The sequence below is a fragment of the Embiotoca jacksoni genome, unplaced genomic scaffold (genome assembly GCF_022577435.1).
Source record: "Embiotoca jacksoni isolate LCO1_2020_lvr unplaced genomic scaffold, fEmbJac1.0.p SCAF_3, whole genome shotgun sequence".
In the NCBI taxonomy this organism is placed as follows: domain Eukaryota; kingdom Metazoa; phylum Chordata; class Actinopteri; family Embiotocidae; genus Embiotoca; species Embiotoca jacksoni.
In genome coordinates, this window is record NW_027185381.1 from 4,226,047 (window position 1) to 4,246,301 (window position 20,255).

General features: G+C 41.4%; 1 protein-coding gene across 2 annotated transcripts; it reads left to right on the plus strand.

Annotated features, from left to right (window-relative positions):
• LOC138206402 (peroxisomal succinyl-coenzyme A thioesterase-like) lies at nucleotides 1–14,337 on the plus strand. Of its 2 annotated transcripts, none has more exons than XM_069163092.1 (11): nucleotides 1–145; nucleotides 2,421–2,622; nucleotides 2,716–2,815; nucleotides 2,896–3,086; nucleotides 3,961–4,130; nucleotides 9,624–9,743; nucleotides 10,548–10,630; nucleotides 10,784–10,877; nucleotides 11,849–11,929; nucleotides 12,377–12,518; nucleotides 13,283–14,337. In XM_069163092.1, exons 2-11 carry the CDS (start codon nucleotides 2,427–2,429, stop codon nucleotides 13,417–13,419), a joined length of 1,314 nt encoding a protein of 437 aa, XP_069019193.1. In that variant the 5' UTR covers nucleotides 1–145; nucleotides 2,421–2,426; the 3' UTR covers nucleotides 13,420–14,337. The 2 variants fall into 2 exon arrangements, with proteins under 2 accessions (XP_069019193.1, XP_069019194.1); XM_069163093.1 differs by having other exon boundaries at nucleotides 2,426–2,622.
• The last annotated feature ends 5,918 nt before the right edge of the window (nucleotides 14,338–20,255 follow it).

The window sequence follows — 20,255 nt, forward strand, 5'->3', positions numbered from 1 at the left end:
GACTCTAGATCTCACAGCACGGTCAGAGCGTTTGTTTACCAGATTTCTGTAGCGATTTACAGACTCTATCTACTCGGCTGCAAATCAGGAGACACCAGTTCTCCTCTGACCGCACAGGAAGCGGTTCATACACGCTATTTAAAAGGTAGGTAAGGTGAATTATGGACTTTGAGTTTATATTCATACGTGCGTCTAGATATACAGATGTTGATATGATTTTAGGCCGTTTGTCCCCCTGTAGGAAGCATTTCTACTGCTCTGTAAATGACAAATTCTACTGAGGTTGTGATGAAAACATGAATGAGAACTCTGTCGGGACAATGCACACAGGTCTGAGTTGGCAGTAGTTGAGGAGAGCAAAGTTGAAGAATAATGTGCACCCTGGGTCAGGTTACAATCACAGGTTAACACAGGTTTGGATTACACATGTTCTTGTTAATGACTAAATATATATTCACCTATCAAAGTGCAATCAGCTTGGACTTTGTCCCTTCACACAAACTGAAGAAGTAACATCTTACACACACACTGGTAGGCTTCAACTGTACCTGGACGCCAAAGATAAGAATGAAGCATCTGATTTACCAAACAGTGGTGGAATGTCAAAACATACTCATGTCAGTAATACACATTTAATGGTATTTGTACTTTCTTAATACAGAATTATTGTACATTTTGCTCTACATTTATATGGCAGCTGTAGTCCTCCCAATATTTCACACCCAAAGCTGGCTGTATAATGACGATATAATGCATTTTATAGATAAAGACACAGGTTTAGGAGTATAGCCCAACAAGGTGACATAAAGGGCTTTATATAAGACAGAACACAACACAAAGCTTTCAAAATGCAAGGCAATGTAAAAAGTTCAATATAACACAAGCTAACCAATTTTATTCAAAGCCCACATTTTGCTGTATTTATCTGATTAATGGTTAAGATGGCGCTGTGTGAGTCAGTCTCAGCAGCTCTCACAATTTATTTTCTTTAAGTTTATTTGTGTTTTTTTTTTTCTCTGTTGCTCATCCGCGTCTATGGATGTGCGACTAATGAAATTCGTTTTTTAGTTTGTACTTATTTGTGGACTTCTACAAACTTCTTCGGGAACTTCTTCATTGTTCGGCGATGGCTCCATTATTTACACACGGGAACAGCTGTTGGTGCTGCGCGACTCTGGGATTCTCCCTGAAGAAAGACCTCAGATCCCCGAGGAATCAAGGAGGAGGAAGCGGGGCTGCAGAGCTGGAGTCAAACGCCGGCAGAGGAATAGACGTCTGTTATTATGGGGAATGTGAGATCTCTCCCAAATAAGATGGAAGAGCTGTCGGCGCTGACCAGGCTGCTGAGGGAGTACCGGGAGTCCAGCATCGTGTGCTTCAGCAAGACTCGGCTAAACGAACTTTGTATGCAAATACAAAGGATGCTTACAGCTCTTCACGACATGGTCCATCTGCTCCCTCTTTACATACCTGTAGTGAACAAACAACCCCCCACCAGCAGGTATGTGAGAAGATGGTCTGAGGAGGCCAGTGAGGCGCTGAGGGACTGCTCCGCCACCACTGACTGGGAAGTGCTATGTCGGCCTCACGGGGATGACATGGACAGTTTGACTCACTGCATCACGGACGACATGACGTTCTGTGTGGAGAACACCGTGCCCACCAAGAAGGTGCTGTGCTTTTCTACAACACTGACTGCTGCCACATCCAGAAGTTCTCGTGGACGTGTATCAGAAGGGTACGATCTAGAGTGCAGCCAACTATACCGGTGAATATCCAGGGATTGGACATTGACATTGTGGACACTTATACATTCGTGGGTGTTCACCTCAATAATAAACTGGACTGGTCGGACAACACTGATGTCCTCTTCAAGAAGGGCCAGAGTCGACTCCATCTGCTGAGAACATCTTTTATGCAGCGGTCTGCTGGATCTGTGCAGGTACAGAGAGGGACAGGAGGAGACTGAACAAGCTGGTCCAAAGGGCCGGATCTGTCCTGGGCAGTCCTCTGGACTCCATAGAGGAGGTGGGTGAGAGGAAGGATGTTAGCCAAGCTGACATCGATCATGGACAACACCTCTCACCTCCTCCGTGAGACTGTAGGAGCTTTAAGCAGCTCCTTCAGTTCAGACTGCTGCACCCTCAGAGCAGGAAGGAGCGCTACCGCAGGTCGTTTGTTCCAACGGCTGTCAGACTGTTCAACACCACCCTAAAATAACATTGCACTGTATATCATTTCATAGCACCTGACACTTTCCATTCATCCCAAGCTGTATTTATTTATTTTTTTTGTTTTTGTGTAAATAGTCTGCGTGTGTGTATTTATTCATGGCTCATATTTGTTTCTAAAATAATTTAAAAAAATGTATCCATCTTATTTTATGTATACGTATTTGTAAATTTTTTCATATTGCTCAGTTCAGGATGGACAGGAATCAGTGTTGCGTGAAGCTGTCGATCCGGCCGTCCAGAGGACTCATGGACGAGAAGTTTGTCGTCCTGGTCCAGAACATTCTTCCTGGTTCCCAGCTGACTGTCCACGCTCTCCACCAGTGTGAAGACGGACACAGCTGGCAGGCGTACGCTCACTACACTGCCGATGCCACCGGGACTGTGAACGGTACGTGATTCAGTACCTAGACGTGGAAATTCAGGGGGCTTGATTTGGAGATGTTTTGCAGGTATTTAAAAGTCTGTTCCTTTTACTTAACAGTTTCAAAGGATTGCAGTCTGGGTGGGACATATTCTGGGGTTGAACCGATGGGTCTACTGTGGAGCCTCAGACCGGTTCCTGGCAGCAAACCTGGGCTCAGGTAGGCTAACGGTGCAGATGATATCAATCAATAAAGGATTCACAATAAATACCAGTTCTGACACTCCCATCATCCCTCAGGATGAGGAAGAAGAATGTCCAGACTCCCATGGAGGTCACAATCTCAGTGTACCAGGATCACCAGGCAGAGAACTTTGTGGATCTGGTTCCGCTGGCCGGTGTGGTGGTGGAGCGCTGGTACATGGCGCCCGGTGTCCGCAGGATCCCGATCACAGAGGAGAATCTCACTGCGACCCTCTTCCTGCCCTCAGGTAGGACCAGATGACCTGGATGTGAGCCACTGCAGGGAGCCGGTGTTAGTGAATGGAGAGGAGGAGATGTGGGGAAAAGCTGCAGCCGGCTGGTTCTGTTTAGAAAAACACCTGCAGGAAACACTTAAAGCTTTTCATTCAAAGAAATGCAGTGTTGCAACACCATGCCAACAATACATCTTAAAATTAAAATGAATAAAGTATCTATCTATCTATCTATCTATGGTGGGGCATTGGCATATTTACCACTGTGTTGCATCACCTCTTCTTTTTACAACACCCTGTAAATGTCTGGGAACTGGAGAGACCAGTTTTGTGTGATATATTGTCACATCCTTGCCTTTTCAGCTTTTAAACGGGTTAACAGGTCCAGACTCTTCTACTACAGAGCCATGCTGTTGTAATACGTGACAAATACGGTTTGGCATTGTTTTGCTGGAATAAAGCAAGGTCTTGCCTGAAAGAGACGTTGTCTGGATACGTTGCTCCAAAACATGGATGCATGGATCCATGAACATTTATGGTTCCTTTCCAGATGCGAAAGCAACCCATGCCATGTGCACCAATGCACCCCTGTACTGTCAGGAATGCTGGCTTTTGAACTGAGCGCTGTTGGACCAGGTGTTTTTTACAGTCAACTTTTTTGATACGTGTTGCTGTCAATCAAATTCAAAATAAGCACATATTTTTCATAAAACAATGCAATTTTGCAGTTTCGACATTTGATATGTTGTGTTTGGTCTATTTTCAATTTAATATGGGTTTATGTAATTCGCATATCATTGCATTTTGTTTTTCTTTACATTTTACAAGGCGTCCTAACTTTTTTGGAATCGCGGTTGTAAATGTTTTTCACGTTTTGATTTGTGTGAAGGACCCGGACCTTTCCCCGGCCTCCTGGACCTGTGGGGGGGTGGAGGGCAGTTGGTGGAGTACCGCGCAGCGCTGCTGGCCTCCCATGGCATCGCCTCTCTGGCCCTCGACTACCTGACACCGAAAATCACTTTGGAAACTGGAAAGATGGTGGACAACCAGTACTTTGAGGTAAATCTGATGAACTTCATATTTTGGTCTCCGGGAGGCAGCGGAGAAAGAAGCTTTTACAGCCTGGAAGTTTCTCCATACTTTTTATTTCTAGAAGTATTGTGGATCTTTACTGATGTTCTTTCATGTATGTTATGACTTGAGTCCTCCTCCTCCACAGAATATGACAGGTGCACCGAGCTAGCTGTAATTTTTAAAAGTTGGCCTACTGCTGTAGAGCCAGGCAGTATCAGAGCTACTGCCCTTTGTCAATTTGTCCAGCCGACTAGTGAACATAAATTATGTTTTCTCCAGGCTTTACAGGGTTTCCAAGCTTTCTTGAAAACATAGTATATTTTACACCTTGAAAATTGAGATGTAAAATATAAAATGTCCTGAAAACCACAGAGTTGTCCTTCAAAGTAATTTTGCTATTGTTGTCTCTTGCTGAAAGCAAACGATGAGATCCGTACACCCGCTGGCAGCTGAAACAGTTGAGGGACCAGATGTGCTGAGAATGGCAGGGTGACAATTTACAGACTTACAGTGCATCTGGAAAGTATTCGCAGCGCTTCACTTTTCCCACATTTTGTTATGTTAAAGCCTCATTCCAAAATGGATTAAATTAATTTTTTTCCTCAAAATTCGACACACAACATCCCATAATGATAAAGTAAAAAACGTTTGTTTAACATTTTTGCAAATCTATTAAAAATAAAGAATGAAAATATAACACTTACATAAGTTTTCACAGCCTTTGCTCAATACTTTGTTGAAGCACCTTTGGTGGCAATTACAGCCTCAAGTCTTTTTGAGTATGATGCTACAAGCTTAGCACCTATTCTTGGGCAGTTTCTCCCATTCTTCTTTGCAGGACCTCTCAAGCTCCATCAGGTTGGATGGGGAGCGTCAGTGCACAGCCATTTTCAGATCTCTCCAGAGATGTTCAATCGGGTTCAAGTCTGGTCTCTGGCTGGGCCACTGAAGGACATTCACAGAGTTGTCCCGAAGCCATTCCTTTGTTATCTTGGCTGTGTGCTTCGGGTCGTTGTCCTGTTGGAAGATGAACCTTCGCCCCAGTCTGAGGTCCAGAGCGCTCTGGAGAAGGTTTTCATCAAGGATGTCTCTGTACATTGCTGCATTCATCTTTCCCTCCATCCTGACTAGTCTCCCAATTCCTGTCACTGAAAAACATCCCCACAGCATGATGCTGCCACCACCATGCTTTGCTGTAGGGATGGTATTGGCCAGGTGATGAGCGGTGCCTGGTTTCCTCCAGACATGACGCTTGGCATTCAGGCCAAGGAGTTCAATCTTTGTTTCATCAGACCAGAGAATTTAGTTTCTCATGGTCTGAGAGTCCTTCAGGTGCCTTTTGGTAAACTCCAGGTGGGCTGTCATGAGCCTTTAACTGAGGAGTGTCTTCCGTCTGGCCACTCTACCACACAGGCCTGCTTGGTGGAGTGCTGCAGAGATGGTTGTCCTTCTGGCAGGTTCTCCTCTCTTCACAGAGTAACGTTGGAGCTCTGTCAGAGTGACCATCGGGTTCTTGGTCACCTCCCTGACTAAGGCCCTTCTCCCCCGATCGCTCAGTTTGGCCGGGTGGCCAACTCTAGGAAGAGTCCTGGTGGTTCCAAACTTCTTCCATTTACGGATGATGGGGGCCACTGTGCTCATTGGGACCTTCAATATTGCAGGGATTTTTCTGTATCCTTCCCCAGATCTGTGCCTCGATACAATCCTGTCTCGGAGGTCTACAGACAATTCCTTTGACTTCATGGCTTGGTTTGTGCTCTGACATGCACTGTCAACTGTGGGACCTTATACAGACGGTGTGTGTCTTTCCAAATCATGTCCAATCAACTGAATTTACCACAGGTGGACTCCAATCAAGTTGTAGAAACATCTCAAGGATGATCAGTGGAAACAGGATGCACCTGAGCTCAATTTTGAGTGTCATGGCAAAGGCTGTGAATACTTATATACAGTGGGTACGGAAAGTATTCAGACCCCTTTAAATTTTTCACTCTTTGTTTCATTGCAGCCATTTGCTAAAATCAAAAAAGTTCATTTTATTTCTCATTAATGTACACTCAGCACCCCATCTTGACAGAAAAAAACAGAAATGTAGAAATTTGTGCAAATTTATTAAAAAAGAAAAACTGAAATATCACATGGTCATAAGTATTTAGACCCTTTGCTGTGACACTCATATTTAACTCACATGCTGTCCATTTCTTCTGATCCTCCTTGAGATGGTTCTACTCCTTCATTGGAGTCCAGCTGTGTTTAATTAAACTGATTGGACTTGATTAGGAAAGGCACACACCTGTCTATATAAGACCTTACAGCTCACAGTGCATGTCAGAGCAAATGAGAATCATGAGGTCGAAGGAACTGTCCAAGGAGCTCAGAGACAGAATTGTGGCAAGGCACAGATCTGGCCAAGGTTACAAAATCATTTCTGCAGCACTCAAGGTTCCTAAGAGCACAGTGGCCTCCATAATCCTTAAATGGAAGAAGTTTGGGACGACCAGAACTCTTCCTAGACCTGGCCGTCCAGCCAAACTGAGCAATTGTGGGAGAAGAGCCTTGGTGAGAGAGGTAAAGAAGAACCCAAAGATCACTGTGGCTGAGCTCCAGAGATGCAGTAGGGAGATGGGAGAAAGTTCCACAAAGTCAACTATCACTGCAGCCCTCCACCAGTCGGGGCTTTATGGCCGAGTGGCCCGATGGAAGCCTCTCCTCAGTGCAAGACATATGAAAGCCCGCATAGAGTTTGCCAAAAAACACATGAAGGACTCCCAGACTATGAGAAATAAGATTCTCTGGTCTGATGAGACCAAGATTGAACTTTTTGGCGTTAATTCTAAGCGGTATGTGTGGAGAAAACCAGGCACTGCTCATCACCTGCCCAATACAATCCCAACAGTGAAACATGGTGGTGGCAGCATCATACTATGGGGGTGTTTTTCAGCTGCAGGGACAGGACGACTGGTTGCAATTGAAGGAAAGATGAATGCGGCCAAGTACAGAGATATCCTGGAAGAAAACCTCTTCCAGAGTGCTCTGGACCTCAGACTGGGCCGAAGGTTCACCTTCCAACAAGACAATGACCCTAAGCACACAGCTAAAATAACAAAGGAGTGGCTTCGGAACAACTCTGTGACCATTCTTGACTGGCCCAGCCAGAGCCCTGACCTAAACCCAATTGAGCATCTCTGGAGAGACCTGAAAATGGCTGTCCACCAACGTTCACCATCCAACCTGACGGAACTGGAGAAGATCTGCAAGGAAGAATGGCAGAGAATCCCCAAATCCAGGTGTGAAAAGCTTGTTGCATCATTCCCAAGAAGACTCATGGCTGTACTAGCTCAAAAGGGTGCTTCTACTCAATACTGAGCAAAGGGTCTGAATACTTATGACCATGTGATATTTCAGTTTTTCTTTTTTAATAAATTTGCACAAATTTTTACATTTCTGCTTTTTTCTGTCAAGATGGGGTGCTGAGTGTACATTAATGAGAAATAAAATGAACTTTTTTGATTTTAGCAAATGGCTGCAATGAAGCAAAGAGTGAAAAATTTAAAGGGGTCTGAATACTTTCCATACCCACTGTACATGTGATTTCTTAATTTAAAATTTTTAATAGATTTGCAAAAATTTCTAAAAAACTTTTTTCACATTATCATTATGGGGTATTGTGTGTAGAATTTTGAGGGGGGGGAAAATGAATTTAATCCATTTTGGAATAAGGCTGTAACATAATAAAATGTGGAAAAAGTGAAGCGCTGTGTATACTTTCCGGATGCACTGTAAATGCTCTCCACAAAGATACAGGCTTTAAAATGCACCCTGAATTATATCATTAAGTCAGTATTGAAATATAGTCCGATAAAAGTGATCTGATGTTGATTATATGCTAATAGGTGGCTGGTGAAGAGGTTTACCTTTAAACGCCTCTTAGCTGTTGAAATAAACTGAAAATGTTACGTTGGAGCGGCCAGCCCGAGGTTTTATGTTCCCGGGTTCATTTGTAATTACCGCCTGCCCATGAGCGTGTTAGAAATAATGTATCATCGGGACAAAAATTGTGATGTTTATTCAGACAGGATTATATAAATACCCAGATTCTGTTACTGACAAGTTTTGAATTTACTGTTCATGTTCTTTCAGCTGTTTTTTAATGTTTATTTTTACTCAGTAGCAAACGTGTCCAGTGTCACCGCACAAAGGTTGTAGATGGTCAGTGTTGGGAAGAGTTTCCTCCAATCTAGAAGGAGAGAGTGACACTCTGCTCGGAAAATTGTTGAGTTAGCTGCAGACACTACAAAAAGGGGTGTGTCTGATATCAGTGTGTGTTATCAGTGTGTGTTTATGTGAAAATAAACCCATAAAAAACTGGGATAGAGGTTTATGCAGGCTGACAGGAACACTTATTCACTCAGACCAGTGAGACCAAGTGTTGAAATGACAAATTACTAGAAGAAGTGCATCATGCAGGTCAGTTTACGTTTCCTCTTCTCTTGTCATTAATACGTTTCTGTTTTGAAAAAAATTACATATTTTATTTATAAAAATTGGGATGAGGAATTCAAGGACACTAATAAGAGATAACAGAAAACCTGATTGCACCATGAGGCCTGTCAATCAAGCAAACACCCCCTAAAACACAGCTTTTTGAGGCCTAATATCTAATTAATGACGGGATTAATTTCAGATGGACCGCCAGAACACTAATAAGAAGGAGTGACTGTAGTGAATGACACCATAATTACTCGTGTAAAAAAACAAATTGAATTTGTATTTCATGAGAGAAGTTGAATGGGAGTCTATGGAGCCATAGCCTTTATGAAGCATCCTCCTTGTGGCCCTCGGTGGTATTGCAGCTTAGGCCTAATTGTTTTTAGACCCTGAACTACGTCCATATTTATATAGAGTCTATGATTGAATCGTAGCACAACAACGTAAATAGAAAAAAAGTATGTGGGAACAGAGGCTTGTCAAGATACAGAAGCCGGGACAGAGGACAGAGGTGTGTATTTTTCAAGATTTGAAAAAGACAAAGATAACCTAATCAATCAGTCAAACTTGATTTGTATTGCACTTTTCACACAAATGCTACGTAACAGTGGTTTAAAATAAGAAAAGTAAAAATAATACCTCCCCCCTCCCTTCAACCAACCACTACCCAGTAAACACCAGAGGTGGGACTTTAAGTTACTTACATTTCTAAAATATAGTATAAGATTATGCCAACTGGTAAAACCAACTAAAATGTATAAATAAATAGACATATTCTATAGATATAGTAGATTATAGCCACCTGCTTCACGTTGATGGTCCAGCTGTCAAGAAGGGATGAAATCTGGTTCATGAAAATGTGTAAAAAGGTTTCAGATTGGAGTTTGTTCGACCATCAGAAGTTACGGAACATCTAACATATTCTGTAAAATGATAACAAACACACTGGTCTCTGTGTTTGAGTTGTATCATTCTGTTTTCTGACTGCAGACAGCCTATAGAGTCCTGCAGCAGCATCCTCAGGTCCTCGGCAGCAGGATCGCCATGTTGGGCCTTTCCTTCGGCACCTGTGTCACCCTCAAAATGGCTGTTTACTCCAAAGTTATGAAGGTATGGCAATTGTAGCTGAAACCTGTTTTCATAGTCTCAACATCTGTAAAAGGTAAACATAATGGGAAATATGTGTATTTTTGTTTCATGCTGAGAATTGATGACGCCATTGATTCCACTCTCATGCCTATTTTCCTGTACAGGAAGTATGAAGGTCCAGTTAGCACACATTATCCAAGAGACTGGAAACAGTGGGAAAGCCAGAGATATCGTTGCTTCAAAATATGAACAACTGATTTTGCCTTCATGGGCTCATCTTAACTTTTATTATACTGCAACAGAACCTAGAACTTCTGCTTGTATTCGGCTGTAGCTCAGCCATGTCAAAGTATTTTTTGGGCTGGTCAGTATCTTAAACTTGCACACAGTTGAACATCATCCAAAAGCTAATTGCCAGTTTACTTTGCCTGTTCAATAGATGACTTTGGGGACTCCAGTTTCAGTCTGAAAGTGTTCTGTTATATATTGGACTACACATGTTATATTTTCATGTTTCCCTTGTCACCTTTGTCCCTCTTTCCCACAATAATGGGCTGTTACAGTGGCTTTTTCAGCATGTTTTCATTATTCCTGCTTATGATGCTTTAAGGTGATAAAAGCTTTAGAAATACTCGCAATAATAATAATAATGGTAAATCTTGGTGGTTACCGTTTTAAGTTTTTGACACTTTGCTACTTTATAATTTTGTGTCTTTGTATGTTCTTTGTTCCTTCTTGGACATTTTGTGTGTGTGTGTGTGTGTGTGTGTGTGTGTGTGTGTGTGTGTGTGTGTGTGTGTGTGTGTGTGTGTGTGTGTGTCCCAGCTTAGATGTACGGTGTGTATCAGTGGGAGCCATGTGCAGCCGGTTGACGGAACTCTGGAGCAAATACTGACTTTCTTTAAGGAGTAAGTTACTCAAATTAATGGCAATACTTTAAGGAGACAAACAGACATGAATCTCAGACTTAGTTTTGATCAGTTCTGAACTAAGTCATCATCTGCCAAATGAAAGTAGATTAATTCTGTTCTTTTTTTCATTTTGTTTTTTCGTCCCATCAGTAACGGTGCGAAAACTCGCATCAACGAGAAGAACGAGGTCATCTGGCGAGAACTGCTGCTGCCCATCCCCACTGACCCCTCACTCAAAGTGGATGTGAGTACCACCAGCCACAGTGTCTCGGTCTTTTTGTTGCATTTCATTCAGTTTTCAGTTTTGTAAATGTATTTTGGGTTTTAAAAGTGTCTTTTTAATGGCATCTAATGGCTTTATTTAATTAGTACAACAGTGTAGAGAGCAGAATCAATCTGAGAACGTAGTTCAAATATGCTCCAGAAATGTTACAGAATACAAAAACATTTAACAAGAACGCAAAAACATTTCAGAAAACACAAAAACATTTCACAGAACACAAAACATTTCAGAAAAAACACAAAAACATTTTACAAAACGCAATGGCATGTCACAATATACAAAAACATTTCACTAAACACAAAAACATTTCACCAACTGGGAAGGGTAGGACAACACATGTTGTTTGTGATTGGACAGAGCCCAAGTCAATCTGCTTGCAATCCAGACCTGTCACCAATTTCAAATATTTAGCATATCCTGAAATGAAAAATACGATGAAGGAGACCCTAAACTGTTGAGCAGATGAAATCCTATATCAGGCCAGAATGGGACAACATTTCACTTCCAAAACTCCAGAAACTAGTATTCTCGGTTACGAGTGTTTTTAAAAGAAGACTTAATGTAAAAGTGTCAAACATGCCACTTTTTTGAGACGTGTTGCTGGCGTCAAAATTCAAATGAGCAAATTTTTTTCATAAAACAATACAACTTCTGTTTCAACCCTTGCTATGTTGTCTTTGGTCTATTTGGTATTAAATATGGATGTATGTGATTTTCAAATCATTGCATTCTGTTTTTATTTACATTTTACACAGCGTCCTGACTTTTTGGGAAGACAGAGTTGTACATTTCTTTAGAGACTAAGCATAGATGTGGAGGAAATTACACCCACAGATAAATGATTCCCGAGGTGATGGGAGGTGAAGCTTAAATATTAAATGCTGTAACGGGTGTAGAAGTGTCACAAGCTGCTGCTGTTTGTCTCTGATCAGGTTGGACAACTTCAGTGTCCTCTGTTGCTGGTTGTAGGTGAGGACGATCAGAACTGGCCCGCCCCCGAGTCTGCAACGGACGTGAGTTCATTGACACGACAGCTTCCTGTATTTATTACAAGAGATTTGAAGTCAGGTTAGAAAGCTGGATGACCAAAGGAAACTGAATTAGGGCAGTGAAATATGGAAGTCCTAGAGGGCCAAAACTAAACAATAAAGTCATTCAAAATGATGAACCGACTCTTCATGAAATAATGACTTAGGTTTTAAAGTAACAATTCAATATTTTAATTTTTGTAATAACTGCTTCATTTTAGTATATGAAAAAACTATGTGTACATTTATGTGTTCACATTTATCCATTATTCAGCCATACCTTTGAGCGTCATATTTGTAATTTACTGTGAACTCTGTCGATAGTACTCGATTGTTTTCCAGTTTTCTTTTATTGACCTTGTTTGTGAAGCACTGTGCAAATAAACATTTGGACAAAATGTGAGATCAGGTTTGGAACTTCCTGTTTTCCAGATAAAGGAGATGATGGAGCGGGCAGGGAACAACCACCTGCTAACTGTCCTGTCGTACCCAGACGCAGGTCACCTGATCGAACCACCGTACACGCCGCACGTCCGAGCCAGCACCTTCAAAACTCTCGACACACGTCAGAAGAGTAAGTTCACTTTCACACTGGGAAACTTGTAGACACTCTTAGAAACTCTCTGGATGATTTAAGTTTAAAGGTAACTTTTGATTCTTCTAATTTGAATGTCCAGTGTTGACGGTAAATGTAGTCAGTTGAAGCCCTGCTGGTTTAAGTTGTCGATTTAAGTTTATTTTTAGTATTCTCAAGAGGTTGACCAGCTCACCGCTATCCCAGCGAGGGGAAAAACTTTCAAACATAAGTCGGTTTTGGTAACAGCGTCCAACAAAAACAAGCAGAGCAAAGACACCACCAGTCGCTGTCTGCTCTTAGCAGCTCAGTTTCTAGATGGTCCCCGCTGGCCATATCCTCTTGCAGCTATAATGCAGCCACAGCCACAGCCTCTGCCTCTCTTTGCTGCATCTCTTTGGCTGAATGTCCAAGTCAGCCAAAACACAAGAACAGGGATTTTGTTGTTGTTTTTGTTTCTGTTTTTGAGGGACCTCCAGAGCACACCATCTGGTGAATTAGAAAGTTCTTTTAGCCTGTAGTTCTTCCAGCCACCAACTACGTGACAGTACACATCAAATGATATCGCTGGTGCCGGAAGAACAACAGATTTTGCAGCTGCTTCCCAAAGAACAAGGGATTTATTGAGAAATGCATTGCTTCAATTAAAACCATCAACACTGATTACGCACCCTCATTAAAATTGGCAAAGTTTCTCTTTACTGTGCCAGAACCAGGCAACTCGAGTTTTGACCGCTGTTTTTTTTCTTTTCTTGTGTTTGCAGTCATGGCTCTGTGGGGGGGACACATGGTGGCACATTCTCGTGCTCAGGAGGACGCCTGGAGGAAGATGCTGGTCTTTCTAAGGGAAAATCTGTACGGCGGCTCAAACCATTATGCAACCTCATTTTCCCACCTGTAACCAAGCTGACAACCAATACAAGTAGAGTCGCAAACTGAAGTCAAAATTCAAAATGTTTGCCCGAAGACCAGAAGAAATCATATATAAACATGATCCTGAGACACAAACGCCTTCTATGGGCCCGAGGTGATTTATGCTAGACTGAGGCAAAGTAGGAAACTGTCCTGTGGTCTGATGAAAAGGAATTTGAGATCCTTTTTGGAAATCATGGACACTGCATTCAGGCTGAGGCGGAGAGGGACCATCCAGCTGGTTATCAGCGCTCTGTTGAAAAGCCACCATCTGTGACAGTATAGGAATGCATTAGTGCACACGGCATGGGTAGCTCACACATCTGGGAAGGAACCATTAATGCTGTTTTGGAGCAACATATGCTAACATCCAGACAACTTCTCTTTCAGGGAAGGCCTTGCTTCAGCTGCTGAAAAGTTCTGGGTCTCCTTTGTCGTATTTATCATTTCATGATGTGCCAAATTTTTTAAATGGACGACAGGTCTAGACTGCAGGCTGGTCAGTTTATCACCTGGACTCTTCTAGAGAGCCATGCAGTTGTAATACCTGCAGAATAAGGTTTGACATTGTTTTGCTGAAAATTAAATCTTATAACAGGCAAGAATAGGAAAACATTTCACTTGGAAAACTCCCAACAACTGTTCTCCTCAGTTCCCAGACATTTACAGTGTTGTAAAAAGAAGTGATGCAACACAGTAGTAAACATGCCTATGTCCCAACTCTTTCGAGACATGTTGCTGGCATTAAATTCAAAATAAGCATATATTTTTCCATAAAACAATAACATTTCTCCATTTGAACATTTGATATGTTGTCTCTGGTCTATTTGCAATAAAATCTGGGTTTACATGATTTGCAAATCATTGCATTCTGTTTTTATTTACATTTTACACAGCATCCCAACTTTTTTGAAAACGGGGTTATGCAATATATATATAATAAAATAATGATAATACATCAAGTACTATTATTATTGTTTCTATGCCGGTACCATCAATTGTTGAGCTGTTATGTTTTCAGATTATGTTCATACAAAACTGTAGCCAACAGATTAGCAACAGACTTGTGCTATGTCTGGGTGGATGTCACATCCACTTTTTTTTTTAGCCTCTTTGTATTCTTTTTTGTGGGTAAACTAATATTTATGAATAAATGGCATGAGGAGACCAGCTACTGAGTGAGTCACAGTGCAGCTCCCACACTCTCCTCCCACTCTCCTCCCACTCCACTCACTGTGTGGAGTCACTAGTTTACTATTAACCAGTTAGCTGCACCTAAAACACTCAACCTCTCATAATCGCTCAAATAGCAAAGTCCATGCTCTTCAACACAAACGCAGCTTATGTATACGCTGTATATGTATATTTGTATATGCTAAACATAATTATAATTTGTATTTATATAAATATAATTATACACCAAAACAATCATGAGTTGTGAAGGTTGATGAAATCATATATATATATACATATATATATAATTTTTTTTTTTTTTTTTTTTTTTTTTTTTTTTTTTAAACAATGCAATATCTTCAGAAAGTATTGACTCAGTTAATCTGTAGGCTGTATTTATTACAATTTATATTAATGTCCTGGTCATTCAATTTAAATTCCAACACTATGTTGTCTATTCAAATATATGGTCTAACTCACTCGTTTTTATTGTTATTTTTATTTAAAAAAAAAAAAAAAATTCAAATATTTCGCATTTTAAAATGCTGTATTTTAACCAAATACCAGACCCAAAGCACACACTCACGCGTACTCTACAAGTGGAGATTTAACAGTGCAAACCTATGTTTGGTCCCATAGATGGAAAAACAGTACCGGCCCAGTATGGACACACCAGCAGTGGGCCCTCTAAGGGCTACATTGCAAAGGGGCCATGTGGGCTGCCATTGAGGGTACTACCCAAGTGCGGGCTCCTGACCGAAAACCCATTGTGGACCAGCTTCATCATGGAAAGACTGACTGCAGCGTTTTCTGTTGCTCGATGGCGCCATCTTGTGTCCGTACAGAGCGACGTCGCCTGTGGGAGGGGACCACGTGAAGCTCCGCCCGGCGAGGCGCCACATTTCTCGCGCATTTAAAAGTCCGGACTGTCGAAAAGTTTGTTTACCAGATTTCAGTGGCGACAGGAGACGATTCACAGACCGAAAAATCGACCTCGACGCAGTAAACCAGGAGACACCAGCTCTACTCTGACCGCACAGGAAGCGGTTCATGCACGTTATTTAAGAGGTAGGTAAGGTGTAGGGTATTATGGAATTTGTGCTTGTATTCACACGTGCGTCTAGATATACAGATGTTGATCTGATTTTAGGCTGTGTGTAGGAAGCATTTCTGCTGCTCTGTAAATGACCAATTCTACTGAGGTTGAGATGAAAACATGAATGAGAACTCTGTCGGGACAATTTCAATTCAATTCAACTTTATTTATATAGCGCCAAATCACAACATAGGTTATTTCATGGCACTTAACACATTAAAGTCCTTACAGCAAGACTTTACAATATTATACAGAGAAACCCAACAATTCAACAATTCCCACATAAGCTAGGAGGGAAAAAAACAACTCTTCTTTAAGGGAGAAAAACTTCCAACAGAGGGAAGGAAAACTCCCTCTTAACAGGAAGAAACCTCCGACAGAACCAGGATCAGAGGTGGGCGGCCATCTGCCTCGACCGGTTGGGGTGAGAGGAGAGCAGAGAGAGAAAAGGACAACATAGAGATAGAAGAGAATAACTGTTGGTGGAGACGACAAGCGCAGATCAGAGACATGCAGCTCCATGGTGGGACATCTGGAAAAAGAAAGAAGAGAAACTACGTGAAAGAAGGAACTGAATGGAGACAACAGATCACAAGAAAAAGCTATGGGAGAGAAAAAGATGGTGAGGTATGAGTCAGTTAAAGAGTAGGAGGAAAGAAAAGAAGCTCAGCATGTAACGAGGTCCCCCAGCAGCCTCGGCCTATAACAGCATAACTAAGGGTTGGTTCAGGTCTACCTGAGCCAGCCCTAACTATAGGCTTTATCAAAAAGGAACGTTTTGAGTCTAATCTTAAAGCTAGAGAGGGTTTCTGCCCCTCCAACACCAACTGGGAGCTGGTTGGTTCCACAGGAGAGGAGCCTGAAAACTGAAGCTCTGCCTCCCATTCTACTTCTGTAAACTCTAGGAACCACAAGTAGACCAGCGTACTGAGAGCGAAGTGCTCTGCTAGGATTATATGGTTCTATAAGATCGCTGAGATATGATGGAGCCTGGTCATGTAGAGCTTTGTATGTCATCAAGAGAATTTTAAATTCTATTCTTGATTTCACAGGAAGCCAGTGAAGAGAAGCTAAAACTGGAGAAATATGATCTCTCTTGCTAAATCCTGTCAGTACTCTTGCTGCAGCATTTTGGATCAGCTAATGAGTAATTTGGACATCCTAACAACAAGGAATTACAATAATCTAGTCTAGAAGTAACAAATGCATGAATGAGTTTTTCTGCGTCGCGCTGAGGAAGGATTTTCCTGATTTTATTAATATTACGTCGATGAAAGAAGGCAGTTCTGGAGATTTGCTTTATATGGTGTCTGAAGGACAAATCCTCATCAAAGATGACTCCAAGGTTCCTCACAGTTTTGCTGGAGGCCAAGACAACATCATCTAGAGTAACTAAGTGATTACAGAAAGAGTTTCTGAGGTGTTTAGGACCAAGTACAAGTTTTGTCTGAATTTAGAAGCAGGAAGTTTTTGGTCTAAAACAGCTGGATCAAGAGTCGGCTTTTTAAATAAAGGTTTAATTACAGCCACTTTAAAAGCCTGCGGTACATAGCCGGTTACAATAGATAGGTTGATCTGATCTAATATGGAAGTATTAATTAAAGGGAAGACTTCCTTAAAAAGTTTAGTTGGGATGGGATCTAACAGACAGCTAGAGGATCCAGATGAAGAAATAATTCTAGTTAACTCAGAGAGCACAACAGGAGAGACATTTTCCAAGTATACATCTGGTCCTACAGTTGATTTCAGGGCTGCTGTGCTTAACATCACATCAGTGATGGTGTCAGGAAGGGTCGGCCCGATTCTCTCCCTGATAGTAAGAATTTTATTAGTAAAGAAGTTGATGAAGTCATTACTGCTGAGAGCTGAAGGAATAGAGGGCTCAACAGAGCTGTCACTCTTTGTCAGCCTGGTTACAGTGCTGAAAAGAAACCTGGGGTTGTTCTTGTTGTCCTCTATTAATGATGAATAATATAAAGTCCTGGCCTTACGAAGAGCTTTCTTATATAATATTAGACTATCCTTCCAGGCAGGTGAAATTCTCCTAAATTAGTGGAACGCCATTTCCTTTCCAGCTTTCTAGTCGCCTGCCTAGCAGAGTGTAGTTCTGAGTTGTACCACAGAGACAACTTCCTCTGGTTCATTACTCTCTTCTTCAGTGGGGCAACATTATCTGGAGTTGTGCGCAGAGATACTGCAGTGTTTTCTACCAGATGATCCACTTGTGTGGGACTAAGATCAACGTAGATGCCTTCCGCTGCTTTAACACACGGCATCGAAGAGGATAAGCATGTAACTGCTTCCTTAAACTTGGCCACGGCATCATCTGACAGACATCTACTGTAGTGGGACTTATTCCCACATGCTGTGTAGTCCATTAATGTAACTTCAAATGTTAATAAGAAGTGGTCCGACAAAACAGGGTTTTGAGGAAATACAATAAAATGTTCAGTTTCCATGCCATATGACAGAACCAGATGGAGGGTGTGGTTACCACGGTGAAGGCGTTTATTTACATTCTGAGAAAAGCCTGTAGAATCTAATAATGAGCTAAAAGTAGGACTGAGGCTATCGTTGTCCACGTCAACATGAATGTTAAAGTCTCCCACTATCATCACTTTATCTGAACTCAGCACTAAATCTGATGAAAAGTCAGAGAATTCAGTTAGAAACTCTGAATAAGGACCAGGTGGGCGATAAACAACAACAAATAGAATCAGTTTCTGTGCTTTCCAGTTTGGGTGCGAGAGACAAAGAGTCAGACTCAAATGAATTATAACTTAAGTTTCAGCTTTGGATTAATTGATAAATTTGAGTGGAAGATTGCTGCCACTCCTCCTCCTCCTCCTCCTCCTCAGCCTGAATCTCTAGGAATATGATAATTAATATGACTGGGAGGAGTTGCTTCATTAATACTAACATATTCTTCCTGTTGCAGCCAGGCCTCTGTGAGACAGAGTAAATCAATCTGATGATCAGTTATCAAGTCATTTACTAACAGAGATTTAGACGAGAGATCTGATATTTAATAGTCCGCTTTTAATTGTCAGATTGTTTTGATCCATTAATTTGGTAGGATCAATTTTTATTACATTTTTATTGATACATCTTTTCTTGAGTTTGCACAATGCACACAGGTCTGAGTTGGCAGTAGTTGAGGAAAGCAAAGTTGAAGAGTAATGTGCACCCTTTGTCAGGTTACAATCACAGGTTAACACAGGTTTGGATTACACATGTTCCTTTGAATTACTATCTGTTTTGTCATGTCAAGGTACAATCAGCTTGAACTCTGTCCCTTCACACACACGGAATAAGTAACATTATACACACACTGGTAGGCTTCAACTGTGTACATGGATGCCAAAGATAAGAATGAAGCATCTTCATGCATGTAGTTTACAAAACAGTGGTGGAATGTAAAGGGAACAAAAGTCCAATAAACTGCACAACCCTGTTTCCAAAAAAGTCGGGACACTGTTGTAAAATGTGAATGAAAACAGAATGCAATGATTTGCAAATCATGTCAACCCAGATTTAATTGAAAATGGACAGAATGTTGAAATGGAGAAATGTATATTGTTTTTTGAAAAATATGTGCTTATTTTAAATGTAATGTCAGCAACACTTCTCAAAAAAGTTGGGACAGGGCATGTTTACCACTTTTTTGGATCACCTGTTTTTACAACACTGTAAATGTCTGGGACCTGGTTCCTGGAGTTTAGAAAGTGAAATGTTGTCCCATTCTTGCCTGAATCTTGCCAGATTTCAGTTGCTCAAAAGTTTGGGGTCTCATTTGTCGTATTTTTCATTTTATAATGCGCCAAATGTCTTAAATAAGTGACAGATCTGGACTGCAAGCAGACCCCGGCGCGTCTGCCATAAAGCCATGCGGTTTAGATGGGTGCAGAATGCAGTTTGGCATTATTTTACTGAAATAAGAAAAGCCTTCACTGCAAAAAACTTTGTCTGGATGTCATGCAGCTCTAAAACCTGTAAATGTTGTTCAGCATTCATGATTCTTTCCCAGATGTGCAAGCTACCCATGCCACGTGCAATAATGCATCCCTATACAATCACGGATGCTGGCTTTTTAACTGAGTGCTGATAACAAGCTAGGTGGTCCCTCTCCTCTTTAGCCTGCAGGATGCAACATCCATAACTTCCAAAAATAATCTCAAATTTTCATTCATCAAACCACAGAACAGTTTTCCACTTCACCTCAGTCCATCTTAAATGAACTCAGGCCCACAGAAGGCAGCTGTGTTTCTGGATCATATTTATACATGGTTTCTTCTTTGCATGGTAGAGTTTTAACCTGTATTGCAGATGCAGTGATGACACAGACAATGTTTCTTTTGCCAATTAACCCAATTACTTATGAGATGTTCCACCGGGTGTTTTTTTTTTTGTAGCTTTACACAACCTTTCAGGTCTTTTGTTGCTGCTGTCCCAACTTTTTGAGGACATGTTGCTGGCATTGAATTAAAAATTAGCATGTAAAACAATACAATTTCTACGTTTCAACATTTGATGTTATCTTTGGTCTATGTTTAATT

Coding starts and splice junctions, on each gene's coding strand:
- LOC138206402 (XM_069163092.1), top strand. CDS start 2,427: ATGGACAGGAATCAGTGTTGCGTGAAGCTGTCGATCCGGCCGTCCAGA. Junction 3,087..3,960: donor GACCCTCTTCCTGCCCTCAG/GTAGGACCAGAT, acceptor ATTTGTGTGAAG/GACCCGGACCTTTCCCCGGC. Junction 11,930..12,376: donor CCCCCGAGTCTGCAACGGAC/GTGAGTTCATTG, acceptor CCTGTTTTCCAG/ATAAAGGAGATGATGGAGCG.